General features: G+C 57.4%; 1 protein-coding gene across 1 annotated transcript in view; it reads left to right on the forward strand.

The window, feature by feature from the left end:
- The window catches only part of TMEM132E (transmembrane protein 132E), a 38145-nt gene extending 23865 nt beyond the window's left edge, over positions 1-14280 (forward strand). Inside the window, exons 3-10 of the mRNA XM_041482746.1 lie at positions 1278-2178; positions 3315-3455; positions 6858-7050; positions 7242-7385; positions 10748-10953; positions 11528-11807; positions 11885-12076; positions 12523-14280. Of these exons, the coding sequence (XP_041338680.1) occupies positions 1278-2178; positions 3315-3455; positions 6858-7050; positions 7242-7385; positions 10748-10953; positions 11528-11807; positions 11885-12076; positions 12523-13551 (3086 nt within the window). The 3' untranslated portion in view covers positions 13552-14280. The remainder of the gene's footprint in view (positions 1-1277; positions 2179-3314; positions 3456-6857; positions 7051-7241; positions 7386-10747; positions 10954-11527; positions 11808-11884; positions 12077-12522) is intronic.
- Positions 14281-18795: the final 4515 nt, after the last annotated feature.

An 18795-nucleotide genomic window follows, 5' to 3' on the forward strand; every position in this document is an offset into this window, starting at 1 on the left:
GGCTGGAAAAATCCTCCGGCTCCTGGCACGCTCCAAAGCCCCCGTGGGGAAGGGGGCTGAGTGATTGCCGGGAGCGGAGCCGTCACATCCCACCTTTCCTCGCCGTTTGACACCGGTAATTCGGGCTCGGCTGCTCGGGAGCCGCTTGGGAGCGGCTGCAATCAGCGCCGGGAACGGGGGATGCGGGGGGCTGGCGGGGAGCCGAGGGGAGCGGGGGGGATCCAGCCCTCCTGGGAATTCCTGGCAGCCGCTGGAGAAGGCAAAGACCTTGAGATGTCTTCCAGGCTCCCGCAGCTGCCAGCAAAACGCGTGCCGGGCGCCGGCCGCCTTTCCCGGGAAGATTTCCATGGGTTTTCCTTCTGCTTGCAGTGCGGTAACCGGATCCTTCCGAGGGGCTCGGGCAGCTCTGCCCCTCGGCTGGCAGGGGTTCCCTGCTCTGCCAGCCCTGGAGTTATTTTTTTTTTAAGGCAAAATTGATCAAAATGAAGGACAAAAGGGGAGTTTTGAAGGGTCCTTGGTGCTGCTGGGGTTTTCACAAAGTGGCACCAACATCACCTGTGTCACCTTTCCACCAGGTCTGGAAAAATTTGGTCCGGGACAGGTTTATCACGTGGGGACAGCACAGTGTGGGTGACACCCCTGGGTGGATGGCAGGTGACAGACTGGCTGTGACACCACCCTTAAGGCAGATGTGGGGACAGAGCTGGTCTGGGGGCTGATTTAGTCACCTTCCCTGGGTGATCTGGGAGCTGGAAGCAGAAGGAAAGCCTTGATAATAATAATAAATACATGGTGGGATCTGCCAGCCAAATATTAACCTGGATGTAACTTTTGGTCATGAGCTTCTGGAGAAACTCAGCATCTGTGCCTTGGGGAGCAGGAATGGAGGTGGGATGAAGCCAGCCTGTTTCTGTAGAAGGGCTTGTGCTGGTTCAGGCAGTGCTGGGGTGGGTGACCAGTGCTTCAGGTTCCCCAGGGACAACACCAGGCTGGATGTGGGTTCAGCACACCCTGGACACCCCATCCCATGAGGGTGGCTTTGGTGAGGCTGCTGCCACCTGTCAGGAGGCACAATCCTGCTTGAGCTCCTGGGATCTTCTGTATTTTTGGTTTGTGGGACAGAAACCCAGCCAGGCTCTTGCTGCCCTTCTCAGAGGTTTGGGGGCTGAAACTCCAACTCCTCCTTGCTCCACTCTTGCCTGGCTCAGCGTTCCCTGCTCAGGAGCTGTTCCAGAAGGGATGCCCATGCTAACCTGCACTCTCCCTCCCCTCTGCAGCCCATGCCAAGGGCCCAGCCCCCAGCCCTGAGCCCGCCGAGCCCCCTGGTGCCATCCTGCTGCCCGTGAGCTACCGCCTGTCCAACACCCGCCTGGCCTTCTTCCTCAAGGAGCTGGGAGCCAGCCCGGCGGGCAACGGCAGCGCCCCTCTGCAGCGCTCCGAGCCCTTCGTCGTCTTCCAGACCAAGGAGCTGCCTGTCCTCAACGTCACCCTGGGGCCCTTCAGCACGGGGCTGGTGCTGCCCAAGGAGCACCTGCAGCCCTCCAGCACCCTGGAGGTGCCCGACCGCCTCACCGTCAACTGGAAGGTGCGCGCCTTCATCGTCCAGCCCCGGCTGGTGGCCAGCCAGCCCGTGGTCCAAGTGCTCTTCTACGTGGCCGGCCGGGACTGGGACGACTTCGACGTGACGGACCGGCTGCCCTGCGTGCGGCTCCACGCCTTCCGTGACGCCCGCGAGCTGAAGAGCTCGTGCCGGCTGCGGGGCAGCCTGGCCATGTGCCTGGTGCAGGCCGAGCTGCCCCACGCCTGGTTCGGCCCCTCGGCCGTGCCGCTGGGCAGGAGGAAGAGCCCCGAGAGCCTGGAGGTGGTGCCGGGGGAGAGCCAGCAGGCCGAGCTGTACTACACCCTGCACGCGCCCGACGGAGCCGGACAGTGCCTTGGGGACGCGGCCGCTCGCCGCGGGGCCGGCGGCGCTCGCACCGAGGGTCCCACGCAGCACCCGCTGCTGCGCATCGGCAGCGTCAGCCTCCTGCAGCCCCCGCCCGGGCCCGCCCTGCAGGAGCATCACCTGGATGGAAACGTCTTCATCCGCCTGCCCGACAAGCCCCTGAAGCCAGGGGAGGTGCTGAGCATCCTCCTCTACCTGATGTCCAACTCCACGGTGGAGCACTTCACCCTCAGGTGAGGCCCTGGGGCTGTTCCCGCTGCTTTTGCCAAGAGGTGGGTGTGGAAAAGCAGCTGTGGGAAGGAGGATGTGGTGTTTGTAGGATCTGCTGGAGGCTGGAGCAGGTCTGGAATATCTGGAACGTGGGTTTGCAGTGGGAGCTTCCCGCAGGAAAGGGAAGGGCTGTCCACGCAGGACATCCGTGCACTGCCACTATGCACTGCTGCCTTTGCTCTGCCAGCATTCCCAGTTACACTGGGATCATGCCAGCAGCTCTGGGTTTATTCCCAGCCACTTTGGGGACAAGGTGTGGTACCACCCTAGGGCTGCTGTGGAGTGAGGGGGTTCCCATATCCCCTCCTCCTGCCCCAGAACCAGATGGGAGCAGAATGGGGCAGTGAGCAGGAGATGCTGGGAACCCCAGTGTGTGCAGGGGGACCCCCATCACTTTAGCGTGTCCCTAAAGATGGGGATACAAGCCCTGGCCACACCTCTTCAAAGGGCACTTGCAAGTGTCCCTGTGGCCTCTGGACCAGCAGGGAGCTCCTGGAATGAGAGATGTGGTGCTCCAGGCTCCTCTGTCCTTCACCCCAGGGATCCCAATGCCTGGGGTCAGCACTTGGGCTGGGGGTCCAAAATGTTGTCATCTTATTGCAGAAGTTCCATACTGTTGTCTCCTTATCACAAAAGTTTCATACCTTCTTGGTGTTTTCTTGTGGGCAGCTCCTCAGATCACTGACTCTGTTTTCCTCACAAAGCAGCCAACTAGCTCCAGTTCCCTTCCCAACCAGCCAACCCACTCTCTTACAGCACTCTTCTTCTCACTGGTCATAGCTGTGGCCTGTTAAAGTCAGGCCTGTTCTAATCTTCGGTAACTGGCCCATCTGCAACTCCTTAGGGGTGAGATTACTTTCTGCACCATCTGTATTTTCTTATATTCTATCCTCCCACACCAAAATCCTTCTGGAGCAGTGACTGGAGGGACAAAATGCCATGAAAGAGGAGCTGGAATGGGCTGTTGCTGCCAGCCTGGGTGATGCCTCCCACAGCCTGAAGGGATCAGGGGAAAAACTCCACTGTGCCATGGCAGGGTGTCCCAGGGGACCCAGGAGTGCCTGAGGGCGAGGACCCATCCCTGACTTGCTCTCTTCAGGGTGAAGGCCAAGAAAGGTGTGAACCTGCTCAGCACCAAGTCCAGGAGCGGGCAGTGGCTGGTGAGCTCGGAGCTGCTGACGGGTGGCAAACACTCCACGGCCACCGTCGACGTGTCCAAGGTGGATGGGGCCGGGCCCAGGTAAGAGCTGCACCTCTGGCAATGCCAGGGGAGTGCTGGGTTTGGGTCTGGAGCAGTTCTCCCTGGGCGGCTGCAGTGCCACCTGGGTGCTGGCAGGGGAAACTGAGGATTTCAGGGCTGAGTTGTGAAGCTGTGGAGGATTCCTTAGTGTGGGGTGGAAGAATTTTAACTTTTTTATTAGGTTTTAATGCTGTGAGAAGCAGCAGCTCTTTGCTTTCTATCCTGGTGTCTCCACTGGGAAGGAAGGGGAGTAAGGCAAGGTCCCATCTGAGCCCTAAAGTGATGCATAAGTGTTGGATGTGGAGCAGAATCCAAGTCAGCACCTGAGATAGGCAGTTCTGCCCTGCTCACACATTCCTGGGACTCTGGGAAAGGCTGGGAAACAGAAGCTGAGGAGAGCCCTGGAGATCAAAGTGAGAATGATCTGAAGGAGAAAGGACCCACAACGCCAAGTTGAGACCTCAGAGGGTTCTCAGCTGGAAGGGGAGATGTGAGACTGGCAGGACATGGCATGTGAGGGCAGGGGATGGACATGGGGTCAAAACCTGCAGCAGGAAAGATTCTGAAGTGCTGGAAAACAAGAGTGATTTCTGTGACTGTGTCTTGGAAAAAGGGACACAAGTGTCTCCAGTACCTGGGAGCAACTGGATGTGCTCAAGCAATTCCTGTCCTCTGCTGTGGAAATCTCCACACATCTCTGTCCTTACACCAAAACTGAGAAATTCGGGGGCCAGACTCTTGAAAAAAAAGATCACCTCAGCCCTGCCTGCTTGGGTGTGACCTCCAAAGAACTGCAGAACGCATTTCTCACCAGGACAGCAGATTATACATCATCCCAGCCCACTGCTTCCAAAAAGAAGCCAGCAAAAAAAAAAAAAGCTAACTCTGGTTCCAAGGAAAAAGCCAGGTTGTGGCAGTTCTGTGTTCCCCTTGGGATGCCCACTGCAGCTGCAGTGTGCCTGGAGCCCTGGGCTTTGTGGTTTTCAAAACCCAAACAGTAACCCTAAGCCTAGCCCTAGGCAGGAAAAGCAGCCTAGGGCTGAGGCTGGTTCCAGGGAAAAAGCTGTGAAGGAAGGCATGTTGTGGCGGTTTTGTGTTCCCCTTGGGATTCCTTTTGCAGCTGCAGTGTGCCTGGAGCCCTGGGCTTTGTGCTTTTCCAAACCCTAACCCTAGCCCTAACCCTAGCCCTAGGCAGGAAAAGCAGCCTAGGGCTAGGGGTAGTTCCAGGGAAAAAGCTATGGGGAAAGGCATGTTTTGGCAGTTTTGCCTTGCCCTTGGGATGCTCTTTGCAGCTGCAGTGTGCCTGGAGCCCTGGGCTTTGTGCTTTTCCAAACCCTAACCCTAGGCGTAACCCTAATCCTAGCCCTAACCCTAGGCAGGAAAAGCAGCCACGGTCCCATGGCTGCTCTAGCAGTGTTCCCAGTCCTCTAGCCTGCTGTCCTTCTCACAGCCATCCGACAGCACAGGGTGCAGAGCTGCCAGCAGTGGGCTCCTCTTGCCCTTCCCCCTCTCCTGCTGCCAGCACCGCTTCCAATCAGCCTCCAAAGGTTAGAGACGGGGGAGGAATTTAAAGTGATTACAATCACCTTTTAGATAAACAACTCCATGAAATATTAACAGAATGGAGAGGATGAATGGCTCTAAACCGTGTTGCCCTCCAGGCTGTGCAAACAGAGGAGTTGCTTTGTTGGGGCTCTGGGGTCTTTTGCAGCACTGTCTCTGCAGGTAGTATCTGTGAGCCCTGAGCTTTGGGTTCAGAATGGCCAATTTGAGGTGTTTTACACCCCGGCAGCTGCATCCTTAATTGTTCCCCCAATGCTGGCAGCCTGGCTGCTGTTTGTTCTGAGGATGTCATGCTGGGGGAGGGCAGAGGATGGTGGCTGAGCCTGGCAGTGCTCCTGGGACACCTCGGTGCACCCCACGTCAAGGAGTCCCATTTCCACACCACCTCTGGCTCTGCTTTGCCTTTGGACCTGCTCTTCCCAGCTGGGTTTGATACTCCTGGCACTGAAAGAGCAGCCAAATCTGCTTTTCATTCCCTGTGGCCTTTGGTGATTCCTCTTGAACCACAGATTTGCCTTGGGGCAGAGCAAGACCCCACCAGCCCCTGTGGATCAGCTCCACTGCAAAGCCCATCACGGCTGCTGTGGGATCAGGGAGAAGAGAGCAGGGATCAGGGCTTGCTGTGGCCTGGAGCAGCTCTTGCTCTCCTTTTTCCCTGCTTCCTGTCACTCATTAGATATTGATTAGAGAGAAACCTGGCTGTGCCCTGCTTTCCCAGATCGATGGGACCTTCTCAATTGCTGCCGCGCTGAGCTGAAAGCGGAGCCAGTCCTGGCTTCCCTCCCACTGGAATTTCACTTCTCCTCCCCTCCTCGTTGGCTCTGGGGGGCTTTTACCAATGTTGTGGTTTGTGGGGGCTCTGGGATTTCCTCTGGGATGATCCAATTTTGGGGAGCAGTGAAGTTTGACTTGGGACAGAGTCGAGCCCTGAGTCACTCCAAGGATTTGCAGAGCTGGGAGGGCAGGATCAGGTCTGGCAAGGTTTGATTGTAGGCATGGGGAGTAGGAATAATTTATGCTGCAGCTGTGGGTTGTGTCCAAGTCACAATGTCCTGCCTTGGGGACACCCCAGAGAAGATGTCCACCCTGTCCTTTAGCTCCATGTCCTGCTGTCCTCAGCCCTGGCATTAATTTGTGTGTGCTTGCTGAGCTGATGGGTCCAGGCTGTTCTTCCCTGTCCCCTGCTCATCCTCTCTCACAGGCTGGGGACAGCTCTGCCATGTCCCAGCTCAGTGCTGTCCCACCGGCAGTCTGGGCTTGAAACTCTCCTGTGACTCAGTTTCCCTATGGGATCCCATTGGAAAGGCCTGTAAAGTCAGCAGCTTGGGCTGAGCTCCTGTGTTGACACTTGTATGTCATTCCTGATTGCTCTCAGTGTGGGACACTTGGGATCTGACCTGCGGGACATGAGTGTCCAGGCAGGAGCAGTAAATCTATCCACACTGCTGGGAAGATGGGGTCAGGGAGACAAGGCCAGCACCTGCAGCCACCCACTGTCCCCAGAGGCCACGGCCACACGCCCACCCCGTGATGTCACCCAGCAGCCCTGGCAGAGCTGATGAGGGTTCTTTGTCCTGCTGGGGGCGGTGGTGAAAAACATTTCTCTCTCCCACTGGGAGATTCCCATGGGAATCTGCATGATCCCATCGGAGCAGCCTCTGCAGAGGTGGGGTCAGGGTTGCTGGCTTTGGGTGGCACCCACTGCCAGTCCCCCTTGGCAGCCTGGGGACACCAAGGAGACCTGCTGGGGACTCTGATGGCCTGGTGCTTACCCCAGGGTGTCTGTGGGACCTGGGACAGCCACCTCACTGTGTCCCCTCCTCCTGTCCCCCTGCCCAGGGATGGGGACTCTTCATCTGAGATCATGCAGCTGGATTTCGAGATGGAGAACTTCACGAGCCAGTCGGTGACGCGCCGCATCATGTGGCACATTGACTACCGGGGCCGCAACCCCCCGCCCGACCTGGAGAAGGTGGTCACGGAGCTGACAGTCATCCAGAGGGACATCAGAGCCATTGTGCCCCTGGCCATGGTGAGCAGGTTCCTGCCCTCAGTTGTTACTTGCTTTGAGAGGTTGGCACCCCCTGAGGGTTTGATCACCTGCCCTATAGCACATCTCCATCCCTCCATCCATCCATCCATCCCTCCATCCATCCATCCCACCCACACCCAGGTCCTTCTCTGCCCTCTAACACGATGGTGCTCTTTCCATGCCACCCCCAGGACACAGAGATCATCAACACAGCCATCCTGACGGGGCGCACGGTGGCCATTCCCGTGAAGGTGATTGCCATCGAGCTGAGCGGCGTCATCGTGGATGTCTCGGCCATGGTGGAGTGCAAGTCCAACAACGAGGACATCATCAAGGTGGGTGTGGGGAGGAGGGGGGTCTTGTGACCCTCATGAGTGGCTGGGGTTCTTCCAGGAGTGCTGGCCCCAACAACACCCTGGGCTGGGACTGGTGACTGAGTTGTTGTGGCTCACAACCCCACCCAAACCAAGCGTCAACCTCTCGGTGGTTCCAGTCTCTTCAAACTTGTCCCTGGGGTCTGCTAGGAGAAGGACAAGATGCTTTGTCACTGTCCCCAGAGAGGCCACGGGATGCTCCCACGCTGGCACAGGCAGCAGCAGTAACTGTGGGTTATCACAACAGTTAGTGCTGATAAGGGGAAATATTGTCACTGTGGGCTGTGCTGCGCGCTCCATCAGCACCTGCACTCGGGCCTTGAGTGACATTGGTGTCCTGATTGGATCAGGGGACTGGTGAGATGGGAATGATGGAGGGAAAAGGGGACCTGAGGGGGTAGATCCAGGTGGGAGAGGTGCTGATGGGGCCAATGTCAAAGTCTCCCTGCCCCAGCCCCGAGGCAACCCCTGATCCTTGAACCCTCCAATTTTCCATCACCAGCCCTGTTCATCCATATACATTTTTCCATCCCTGAATAAATCCATCTGCCCACCTGCCCGTGTCACTCTGCCACCATTTCCATCCATCCATCCGCCCCCAGACATCATTCCCTTCTCCTGAATACCTCCCACCCCTCTCCCTGCATGCACCCAGCCAGCTCTCCCTTTCCATGTTCTGCTGAGTTGGGCAGGGGCAGGAATGGGATCTGGATTCTCCGGGGGGCCGTAGCCCCTCCTCCTCTTTGCCACAGGGGTGATGGCAGAGCTCTGTCCCTGCTGGGATTCGCTCTCCATGGGGCTGTGTCACCCACCATGGGGGACATCCAGTACCACAAAGTGCTTACCCAAATTCTTGACTAAAATTCACATCCGTGGGATTTACAGGACCAGCTCTAATTTATGTACCCCAGTCCTCCCCAGCGTGATAAAACACTGGAGCAATAATACACTTCAGGATGGACTCCAAGACACTTAAACTGTTTAATGTGCTGCCTTTCTGCTCATAAATCTATTGACACTCTGTCCCCAGACCTGGGGGGAGCAGGCACATGCCCGGGAGCTGGAATGAATAATGCAGGGAGCAGCCCTCCAGCCCCGGCTCTCATCCCGCTCGGAGCCCCGCGCAATTTCTTGCTGAGTTATTTGGTGTTTGTGTTGGAGCTTAATTTCCGAGGGAGCTCTCAGTTACCTGCTGAGATCGGGGAGTATGATTGCGGTGTCAGGGCTCTAAACCTGCTCCATAAATCACAGCTTACGGAGTGGGATGTGCTATCTGTTACTGTAAATAATTTAACGTGAGGGCGGGCTGGGGAGCTGCCTCTCCCCGCTCTAGGGTGGCTCCCTGGTGGTTGCTCTCTTGTGTAACGTGGAATTTGTCCTGGGCTTGGTGTGGACGTGGCTCTGAAGGATGTGGTGGGAGAGCATGAGTGGGAGTTGTCATGCTCAACCCCTTCTGTGGTGACACAGGGTGACAAAGGTGTACAGGAGGACGACATCACTCAGGGTAGTATGGAAATATCACCCCCTATTTTTAAAATGGGTGGTGATCTTGTGGGCTGTGGAGGGTCACACAGGGAGTGGGAGATGCTCAACCTCACCTGTGTGTGACCCTTCTGAGGACCCCACACTACAATCCCCAGGAGCTCAATAGGACCAATCCTCAGGGAGCCTGCTCACCCACAGCCACCACCACGACCATGGTGGCTCTCCCCACTCCTGGGGGTCCTGGAGAACCTGTGTCCCCTTGATCCCCCACCTGTCCCTGTGCCAAGCCAGGAACTCCTGGCCACAGCAGCGGAGGCAGCGGTGCCTTGGCTGGGAGCCCAGGCAGCCCTCAGCCTCTCTGTTCCTGACACCTCGCCGTAAATCCGGGAAGTTTCCCTGAACAAGCTTCATTTCCGAGCTAATCTGCAGTCACTCCATCTTCGGGACAGGCCTGGTGTGCAGGGATTTTTTGTTGTCATAGTTTCAACCCCCTCCCGGCTGCAGAACAAGTGGTGCCCAGAAGGAGGTGCCGGGGGTTTATTAGCCAAGGTAATGCAAGCAGAGCCCATCGTGTTTATTGTGATAAATGGCACAATATCCGGAGATCCTCTGCTGCAGGATTCACCTGGGAGCTCATCTTTATTCAGGCACTGCCTCGCCACGGATGAGATTGTCTTGTCAGACTTGCTGAGCTGGTACCTCTGATAGGAAGACAAGGAACAAACCCTCCTGCATCGCCCTTCCCTCCTGTGCTCAGGGGCGTCCCCAGGAGCCCAGGTCCAGGGCTCTGCCTCCTCCACACCTCCAGGGGACCATGGGCACCATGCATCGGGCTCCTGGAGCTGTTGTAGAAGTCAAACCCTGCTGTGGGCTCAGAAATACAGAGTTCCTGCATCTGGTTGCCCAGAGGTGCTCCTGGAATAGGCTGGGAGATAGACAGGGATGCTGTCACCTCCACTGTCAGCCACCTGCAGCCTGGCCTCAGCCCTTTATCAGCCATCAGAAAATCCAGGGATTCCTGACTGCTGGAAATCAGCTCTTCTGTGCTGTTGAGGTGCTCAGTGCTGCTGGCTGAGCAAATGGGTTTTGTTCTTCTCCAGCATCCAAAAAATCAGATGCAATCCCTGACAGGGGATTGGGGTTGGGCCTTGGGGCTGCTGTAGATGAGAGGTTGGACACCCCTTCTGGTTGTCTTCTGCCACTCTGGCTGGGAAGGAGCTGAGCTCAAACCCTGGGAGATGCTGGCCTGGTGTCCCCTGAGCTCTTTAATTGGCTCAGGCGGGCGGTAATGAGTGACCCCCCGCAGGATGGATTTGTTTTATAGTGAATTTCACTAATGGCATTTGAATAAGTGGGAATTAATAGGAGGAGGAGCGAGAAAAGGAACAGAAGGATTCATTCAGACCACAGGAATCTTGCCCTGGGGTGAACAGGAGGGATGGGAACAAGGCACTGGTGGGGACAGGCATGAGAAGAGTCTATGCTTGCTGCCTCCTCTGGAGGAGATTTTGGGGCAAATTTCCAGGTTGAGCAATTTGCAACCTCTGGGAAGAACCCATGGGTGCCTCTAGCTCAGGGACAATTCAGTGTGGAGGCCAAAGAGAAACTGAGGCACCAAGTGGAGGTTCTTGGTGTGGTGAGAGAGTGAGGGCACACTTTGCATGGTGGACACGGGGTGTGGACCTCCCTCTGAGCAGGATCTCCAGGAGGAGGGAGCATCCCTGCTCCAGGGACCAGCATGAACTGGATTCATGCCGGGTGACATTCTGCTCTTCCAGCCTCCTGCCAGGATCTCTGCCATGCCTACAGGACCATTCCCATCCTCTCTTGTCCCACAGGTGTCCAGCAGCTGTGACTATGTCTTCGTCAGCGGGAAGGAGTCGCGGGGCTCCATGAGCGCCCGGGTCACCTTCACCTACGAGCACCTGTCGGCCCCGCTGGAGATGACGGTGTGGGTGCCCAAACTGCCCCTGCACATCGAGCTCTCGGATGCCCGGCTGAGCCAGGTCAAGGGCTGGAGGGTGCCCATCCTGCCAGACAGGAGGTGGGTGCTGAGGAGCTGCACTGGCCAGCCTGGAGAAGGCAAGGTGGAGGTGGTGGTCACGGGTTAATTGTCTTGCTCAGCTACTTCATGAGGAGGTTTTAAAGGTGGTGGGGACAGAGGCATCTTAGGGGTCTTCGGTGGAAAGGGGAGAAGTCATGGACACAGGTTATGGGGGGGAAGGAATAAATTGCACAGTGAGGCTGGTGGAGAACACCCCTCCTTGGCAGTGGTCAAATGTTCTCTGGAACAGCCAAGATCCCAAGTCCCTTTTTTGAAGTCTAGAGACCTCCAGGTATCCATACCAAGCAGAGATACCTTGTCCTCTCATTTGTTGAGTGGACTGAATGCTGGTGACCCTGCTGTTACCACATCCTACTAAATCCCCGGAATCCCTCATGGACAACAGGCATCTTTTGCCCAGGAGCCACAATTTTTTGGTGACATCGCGTTTTTCCCTTATTGGCCACCTTTCCTGAGGGGGGCTGAGGAGCCATGGTGTGGGGAGCTTGACAACACTTCCCACCCACTGCCCTGTCCGTGCATCCATCCGTCCGTCCATCCGTCTGTCCCGCAGGTCGGTGCGGGACAGCGAGCACGAGGAGGACGAGGATGAGCGGAAGCAGAGCCGGGGCTGTGCCCTGCAGTACCAGCACTCCACGCTGCAGGTCTTCACCCAGTTCCACACCACGGCGGCCGAGGGCACGGGCCAGGTGGTCACCATGCTGGGGCCGGACTGGCTGGTGGAGGTCACCGACCTGGTCAGCGACTTCATGCGCGTGGACGACCCGCGGGTGGCCCACATGGTGGATAGCTCCACGCTGGCCGGGCGGGAGCCAGGGACCACCCTCTTCAAGGTACCCCTGGCCACCTTTCCCCCCTCTGCCAGCCTGGCTGGGCTGGCAGGCGGTGACAGGGACCTTGTCCCCTGCAGGTGGTGTCCCCGCTGGTGGAGGCGGTGCTGGGTGAGACACTGGTGACAGTGGCAGAGGAGAAGGTCAGCATCACAGACCTGAAGGCTCAGGTGGTCTCCAGCCTCTCGCTGTCCCTCCACCCCAGCCCTGGCAACAGCCACACCATCATCGCCCGCACGTCCGTGCAGCAAACCCTGAGCTTCTTCAAGCAGGTGAGGCCGGGGAGGCAACCAGGCTTGGGGGGGAACTTGGGGTACAACCCCCTCCTCCCAAATCCTGCCCACACTCCAGCCCTCACAGCACCCCCTGTCCTCGTGTCACCCTGGTGACCCCAAAACACCCCAGAAACCTTCACAGACACCTGTGATCCAAGCCTGGGGAGGGGACACAACTGTGGGGACAGAGGAGGGATGGAATCCTGTACAGCTCCTGGCCCAGCTCTGGTAGCCAGATCTGGGATTTGGGTAGAGCCTGGGCAAGCACAGGAAATGTGGAGAGAAGAACAGGCTGAGGAGAAAAAACAGGGGATGGTTGGAACACGATAGATTATGGAGGGATAAAGGGTGAATTGGGCGCAGAGGTGGATGGGGGATGGACAAAGAGGTGCAGGTGAGACTGGCCTCCTGCTGGGCAACCGGTGCCTGTGTTGGTCCCTCAGGAAGCGCTGCTGAGCCTGTGGATTTCCTACAGCGACGGCACCACAGCCCCCCTGTCCCTGTACGACCCCAAGGACTACAACCTGGTGGTGAGCAGCCTGGACGAGAAGGTGGTGTCGGTGACGCAGGACCGGGCGTTTCCCTTGGTGGTGGCGGAGAGCGAGGGCGCGGGGGAGCTGCTGCGGGCGGAGCTGGTCATCTGCGAGAGCTGCCAGAAGACCAAGCGCAAGAGCGTCCTCTTCACGGCCTTGGCCACCGTGCGCGTCCACTTCGGGTCCGAGGAGGACCCCACCTACGACTACGACCACGTGTCCAGCAGGCCAGGGCTGGGGGAGGCCGGGGCCAGCACCACCCTGCGGGCAGAGGTGGACAGGAAAGCGGACCCGAGCCAGGACAGCCGGATGTCCAGCGCGTCTCACCCCACCGAGGACTTCCCCACCATCCCCACCGGCTTCGTGCAGGTGACGCGGGGGCTGACGGACCTGGAGATCGGGATGTACGCCCTGCTGGGCGTCTTCTGCCTGGCCATCTTGGTCTTCCTCATCAACTGCATCGTCTTTGTGCTGAAGTACCGGCACAAGCGCATCCCGCCAGAAGGCCAGACCAACATGGACCACTCCCACCACTGGGTCTTCCTGGGCAATGGGCAGCCCTTGCGGGCTCACAATGACCTCTCCCCACAGCCCGAGAGCCCGGGGAACCCGCTGGAAAACGTGCAGACCTGCTGCCACGGGGACCACCACAGCAGCGGGAGCTCGCAGACCAGTGTGCAGAGCCAGGTGCACGGGCGTGGGGACGGCTCCTCGGGGGGCTCCACGCGGGACCAGAGCGAGGACCCGCTCAACTCACCCACCTCCAAACGGAAGCGGGTGAAGTTCACCACCTTCGCCACCATGCCCTCAGATGAGCTGGCCTACAACTCCATCCCCATCGCCGATGAGGAGGACTTGGAATGGGTGTGCCAGGACATGGGGCTGCAGGACCCCGAGGAGCTCCACAACTACATCCGCAGGATCAAGGAGATCGCTTAACGCAGGGGCAGCGGGGACGGGGCGGGAGGGAGGGGCTGCCACGCTGTGCCACGCCACGCCACGCCGTGCCACGCCGCGCCACCACGCTTCCCCGGGGCCGGACACCCGCGTTCGGCTCCTTCTTCCGCACATCTCACGTCCTCACCCCGTCCAAAGGCACCTCCGGGGGGGCCTCTTTCAGTTCTCGCCCTTTCCCCACCGGGTGTCCCAGGGCAGGCAGCAGCACACGCGTGGCCCCCCAGCCGCCGGCGCGCACGGGGCAGAGGGGATGAGGGGATGGGGTCACAGCTCAGGGTGTGAGGAGGCTGTGGGTCCTGCCGGGAAGGGGCTGGGAAAAGGGAGAGATCCCATTTCCCCCCGGAGCCCAGCAGGGAGGTGGTGGGTGAGGGATCCCCAAGGGCCTCCCCCAGCCTTTGCTGCGCTCAGTTGCACAATTTTGGAGGTGAGTGCTGGGTCACCCCATGGATTTTGGGGTGTTGGCCCACGCTGGGTGATGCTGGGGGAGGCAGGAGTGGGGGGCACAAAGGCCACGAGCCCAGGGCGCTGCTGTCCCCATCACCTGCTGTGTCCCAGCCCCAAATTCCCGCTCTGCCCCGCTCCCTGGCTGCTTGGGCAGTTTGGTGGTGACCAGCTGGGCCAATTGCTGCCCACCCTGCCTGTCCCTCTGTCCCAGCCATGGGGCCAGTGCTGTGCCCCCCCACCCCACAGCCCTGCTGGGGCCTCCAGGGGCAGCCACTGGTTTCTGCCCTCTCCCAGTGCTGGAATGTGGCTCCAGGATGGGAATGTGGGGCAGGGGCTTCCCAGTGCCCCCGGGACACCCTCAATGGGACCTGGCCTGTGTGTCCCAGTGCCAGCCCAGCTCCCCCAGTGCCAGCCCAGCAGGGATGCCCGGGGCCAGGCTCAGCCTGTGTGGTGCCTTCTGACTGCCATAACCCGATGCCTCCCGGTCCCCCCGTGCTGGTGGCACCTCTCAGCCTCTCTGCTCACCCAAGGGGCCTCCCCCAGCCCAGGGCCACCTCATCTCCCAGCCAGTTGGAGCATCCCCAGCCTTGGAGGGACACCAGGGTACCCTGGGCTGTGCAATTGTCTCCATGGGCACTGAGCATGTGGGGACAGGGCCCCCCCCAGCATCACCCGATGGAGGTTGGCAGCGGATTATTTCTGGATCGAAAGTTACCCACCACTGTGTCTCTTTTTTTTTTTTTCCCTTTTTTTTTTTGTTTTTTTTTTTTTTTTTTTTTTCTTAAATAAAAGACCAGAAAAGGAAAAAAAATGAAACAAAAAGCAAGTGGCAGCACTGTCATGGGCCCTGTCTCTGCTGTGGTGCCCAGACTGGGGGTTCCCAGTGGGTTTGGGGGTGGCTGTGGGGACTGCTGGGGGATGGCTCAGCTCTGACTGAGCATTTTGGGGTCAAAGCTGTGGTTTTGAAGGTTTCCCCCTCCAAAATGCCCCTCTTGGGCAGCCTGGGTGGGCAGAGAGCAGCCCCACCCGTGCCTCAGTTTCCCTGGCAGGTGAGCCATGATTTGGGGTGGTGTGTGGTGCTTCAAAATCTTTAAGACGTTTATCAGTTTTGGGTCTGTGAAAATTTCTCCCCTGGGTGGCCTTAAAATTTACCTGAGAGCTCTATGCTGGTTTTCTATATACATATAAATATAAATACAAGGCGGTTGAGGCGTGCTCAGAGTGCAGGCAGGGCATGCAGGGAGTTGGTTTTGTCTGAACCAGCCATGGAGCTGATTGTGGCTCTGAGCAGGAAAATTAACACAGGTGCCTCCCCTGCCTGGAACCACCGAACCTCCTCGCTCAATTAACATAAATTAATATTGGGGGTTGTGGGGGGGGGGGGGGGGGTGGAATTACAAAGGGAAGAAAAAAAAGGGGAAAGGCCAGAAAAGGGTGGATTAAAATTTTAGAGTTGTAATAAGAGCTGGCAGTGCCTGACTCTGGTCCATGCGGAGCTGGAAGATGGAGACAACAGGCACAGATCTGTGGGAATCAGGGAGCTTGGCCAGGCTTGGCAGGGGCTGTCCCCACTGACAGGTTCTCCCACCTCTCCTGGCTGCTCTCCCAGCCACAGCCAAGCCCAAGGTCTGACACCAAGCATCAGCAGACGTTTTCCAGCCCATCACTTCCCATCCCAGCTGATGGATCCAGCTCAGCATCCAGGAACCCCTGGGAACTGAGCACCCACAGCCCCACGGGGTTTGTCGGAGGCTTTCAGGGCTGTGTGCCCCCAGTTTGTGTCCTGCAGCATCCCTGCATCCCCTGGCATCTCCTCCAGGCAATTCCCACCATCCCAGTATCCCTGGTTCCAATCATTCCTGGGTGAGGAACCAGGGAAAAAACCCTGCTCAGGGTTTTGTGTTTGTTCCTGCTGCCTTTCCTGCCCAGGGTGAAGAGAGCAAACCCTTCTGTGTAGCTCCATCTATTTAGTGGTACCTTTAGATGGAGATATTTATAATTCATACATATGGATGTATTTAGATTTCATACATATATATGAATCTCTAATGTGTATATTTATTTATTTATTTATATAAATGCTGTATAATATACAAAGGCTTTGCTCAGGGGCAGGGGTGCACTTACAGACACCCCTAAATACACTCCTCTGAGTCTCACCCACCATCCCAGTCCCTCTGGGAATTCAGAATACCAGGAAAGTAGCTCTCCACCAATTTTTCCAAGGTCCTCATGCCCTGGAAGTTCATCAGCAAATGCAAAACACCCAGGGACAAACCCCAGGAAAACGGGAATTCTGTGAAGGCTCTGATGGTGTCTGGTCCTCTCACTCCTACCACTGCCAGTTTATTTTTTTTCCCACAGGAATGATCCTGTTGGGACACAATTATTTAAAAAAAAAAGACCCCAGGGTGCTGTTGGAGATGGGGAGATGGAGGTTGCAGCTGAGCAACCGAGGGGGACAAGCCCCAAACCCACCTGTGCTACCCCAAACCCAGCACCTTCCCCCTTGATTGCCTCAGACCCCATTAAATAATCCCCAACCAAACAGCCAAGTGCCACAGAAAGAAAAAAAAAAAGGATAAAGTAATGGAAAAGCAGCTCTCTCAGTGCTCCCTGTGTTTATTCCTGCTGCCTTTTCCCTGTTCAGTGGTTCACTATCTGTTCCCAGCAGGCAGGGACATATTTGCATTTTAATTTGGCCTTGTGAGGCTGCAGGAGCCACCTGTGAGGAGGAGGCAGAGCTGGGGACTTGCACCCTGATGTCCCCCTCCTCCCCACGGGATGCTTGTGCCCCCAGCCGTGCCTTACAAACCCTTTAAACTCTTACAAAACCCCACAAACCTCACAGAGCATCAATGTCTCCGTGCTCAGAGACAGGAGGGATCAAAGGAGAGTGAAAAATAGGGATTATCCTGTGCTGAGGTCGGCCCCTTCCCTTTCCCTCCATCATTTCCTCACCCTCTAACCTCACTCAGAGCCTTTTTCCCCAATCCCTCCGCCTTGTGCTCCCCTTGGGATGCCTCCAGCCACTCTCAGCCGTGTCCCCAGGGTGGGACTTGTCCAGGAACGGGGACCCCAAAATCTGTGGGGCAGGAGGGGCTCCATCCCGGGCTGCCCCACACCCTGGGGGATGGAGAGATATTCCCCACAGCGGGGGAGATTTCCCAGGGTAAGAAAAGCCATCCCTGACTGTCCAGGGGAAGTTTAATCAAGGCAGGACCCGGCTCTGTCTCCCCTCCCCGCTGTTGACATTACCGGGGCAGGATTTGCGCGGCAGCCGCGATTTAATTACTTTGCTAATCGCGCCGTTATTTCTGGGGGCTCGCGGCTGGTTTGTTTTTGTGCCTGGCTCAGCGAAGATCCCTCCCTGTGGAGAGAGGAGGGATGCTCCTGTCTGTGCACCAGCTGGAGCTGAGCACCGGCTTCTGAGGGGCTCCAGGGAACAGGAATAGGAAAACCCATCAGACACCGAATTTTGGGGCTCCTCCTCTGCACGAGGAAGTTGTTCCCTTCCTCCCAGCTGAGGATCCTTCTAAATATCCTAAATATCCTGGCTCAAATTCCCCAGGAGCACCATGGAGCCTCCGCAAATTCTCTCCTTTTTGTCTCCCCCAGCACTTTCCAAGGACGGCAGGACTGGAGCCCCTCTGAAATGTTTTTCAGGCTTGCTCGGAGCTTTTGCTGCTCTCCAGGACTCTATTTGGGCTTGCCTGGAATTCTGGGGCCTTTCTGGGTTTCTTTGGTGTGGGGCAAGTTGTCTTTGCTCTTAAATGGGCTTTAAGGTCCTTTCCAAACGGAATTATTCAGGAATTCTCTGATTTGGGACACAGGCTGCTCCTCCAAACCTCTGGGCTTTCTTTCCAGCGTTTCAATAAAAGATCATCACCAGTGATGCCTCGTGAAGGCTGCCCTAGAGCAGAGGCTGGGCAGAGTTACAGAATAAAGCAGGGATTTATTAAAAGGATCTCCTCCATGGATGTACCTGGGGCAGCACAAGAGTTCAGCCAGGGCTGCAGCCAAGGTGAACCAAAATGGTCCCAAAATGCACGAGCGCTCACGGGGTCTCTCCCTGGGATCAGCTCTGCTCCATTTGCATCCTGGAGTTCATTGTCCAATTCCAGATTTAGCCCATGCACTCCCATCCTGCTTGTTTTCCTCTCTCCAGCCCACGGGGTTTGTGCTCCTGGGCTGAGATTTGGATCATTTGTCCTTGGTGCCCAGCTGGAGCAGGAATTGTTTTGTCTCCCTGCTCTGTGCAGAGAGCTCACCATCCCATAAGCTCAGAACTGCACACTAAAGCAGCACAGAATCTGGAAAATGTAAAAGCTAAACCTGAGGCATCACCAGGATGGCTTTGGGAGAGGCAGATCCTTTAACCACGGCTGCATTTTCAATGAGCTCCCGTGGATTCCCGTCAAGGAGCGGACTCGTTCCCATTCCCCCGACTCAGCACGGCCAGGAATCGTTTCCCGCAGTTCTCTCCTGCCCCTGCCGGGATCATCCCGGCACTGCCAGGGGTCACCTGGCTGTCCCTGGGGATCCCATGCCAGGATTCTCTGTCCCCTCTCCCGGCTCTGCTCTGGGGTGGATGTGGAGGGATGGTTGGGATAGATCCATGGATAAACTCGGCTGTTCCTGGATCCACAGCCAGGCAGGGCAGGCAGCAGATGCTGTCCCGGCTGCCTGGCTGCAGAAAAGCCCCAATTTGGTGAGTTCCTGGATTTAAAGGTCAGGGAAGAGCAGCTTGTCTGACCCACCATGACACAGCTCCCAATTATC

Source organism: Pyrgilauda ruficollis, unplaced genomic scaffold, assembly GCF_017590135.1.
Source record: "Pyrgilauda ruficollis isolate IOZ18807 unplaced genomic scaffold, ASM1759013v1 scaffold59, whole genome shotgun sequence".
Lineage (NCBI taxonomy): Eukaryota > Metazoa > Chordata > Aves > Passeriformes > Passeridae > Pyrgilauda > Pyrgilauda ruficollis.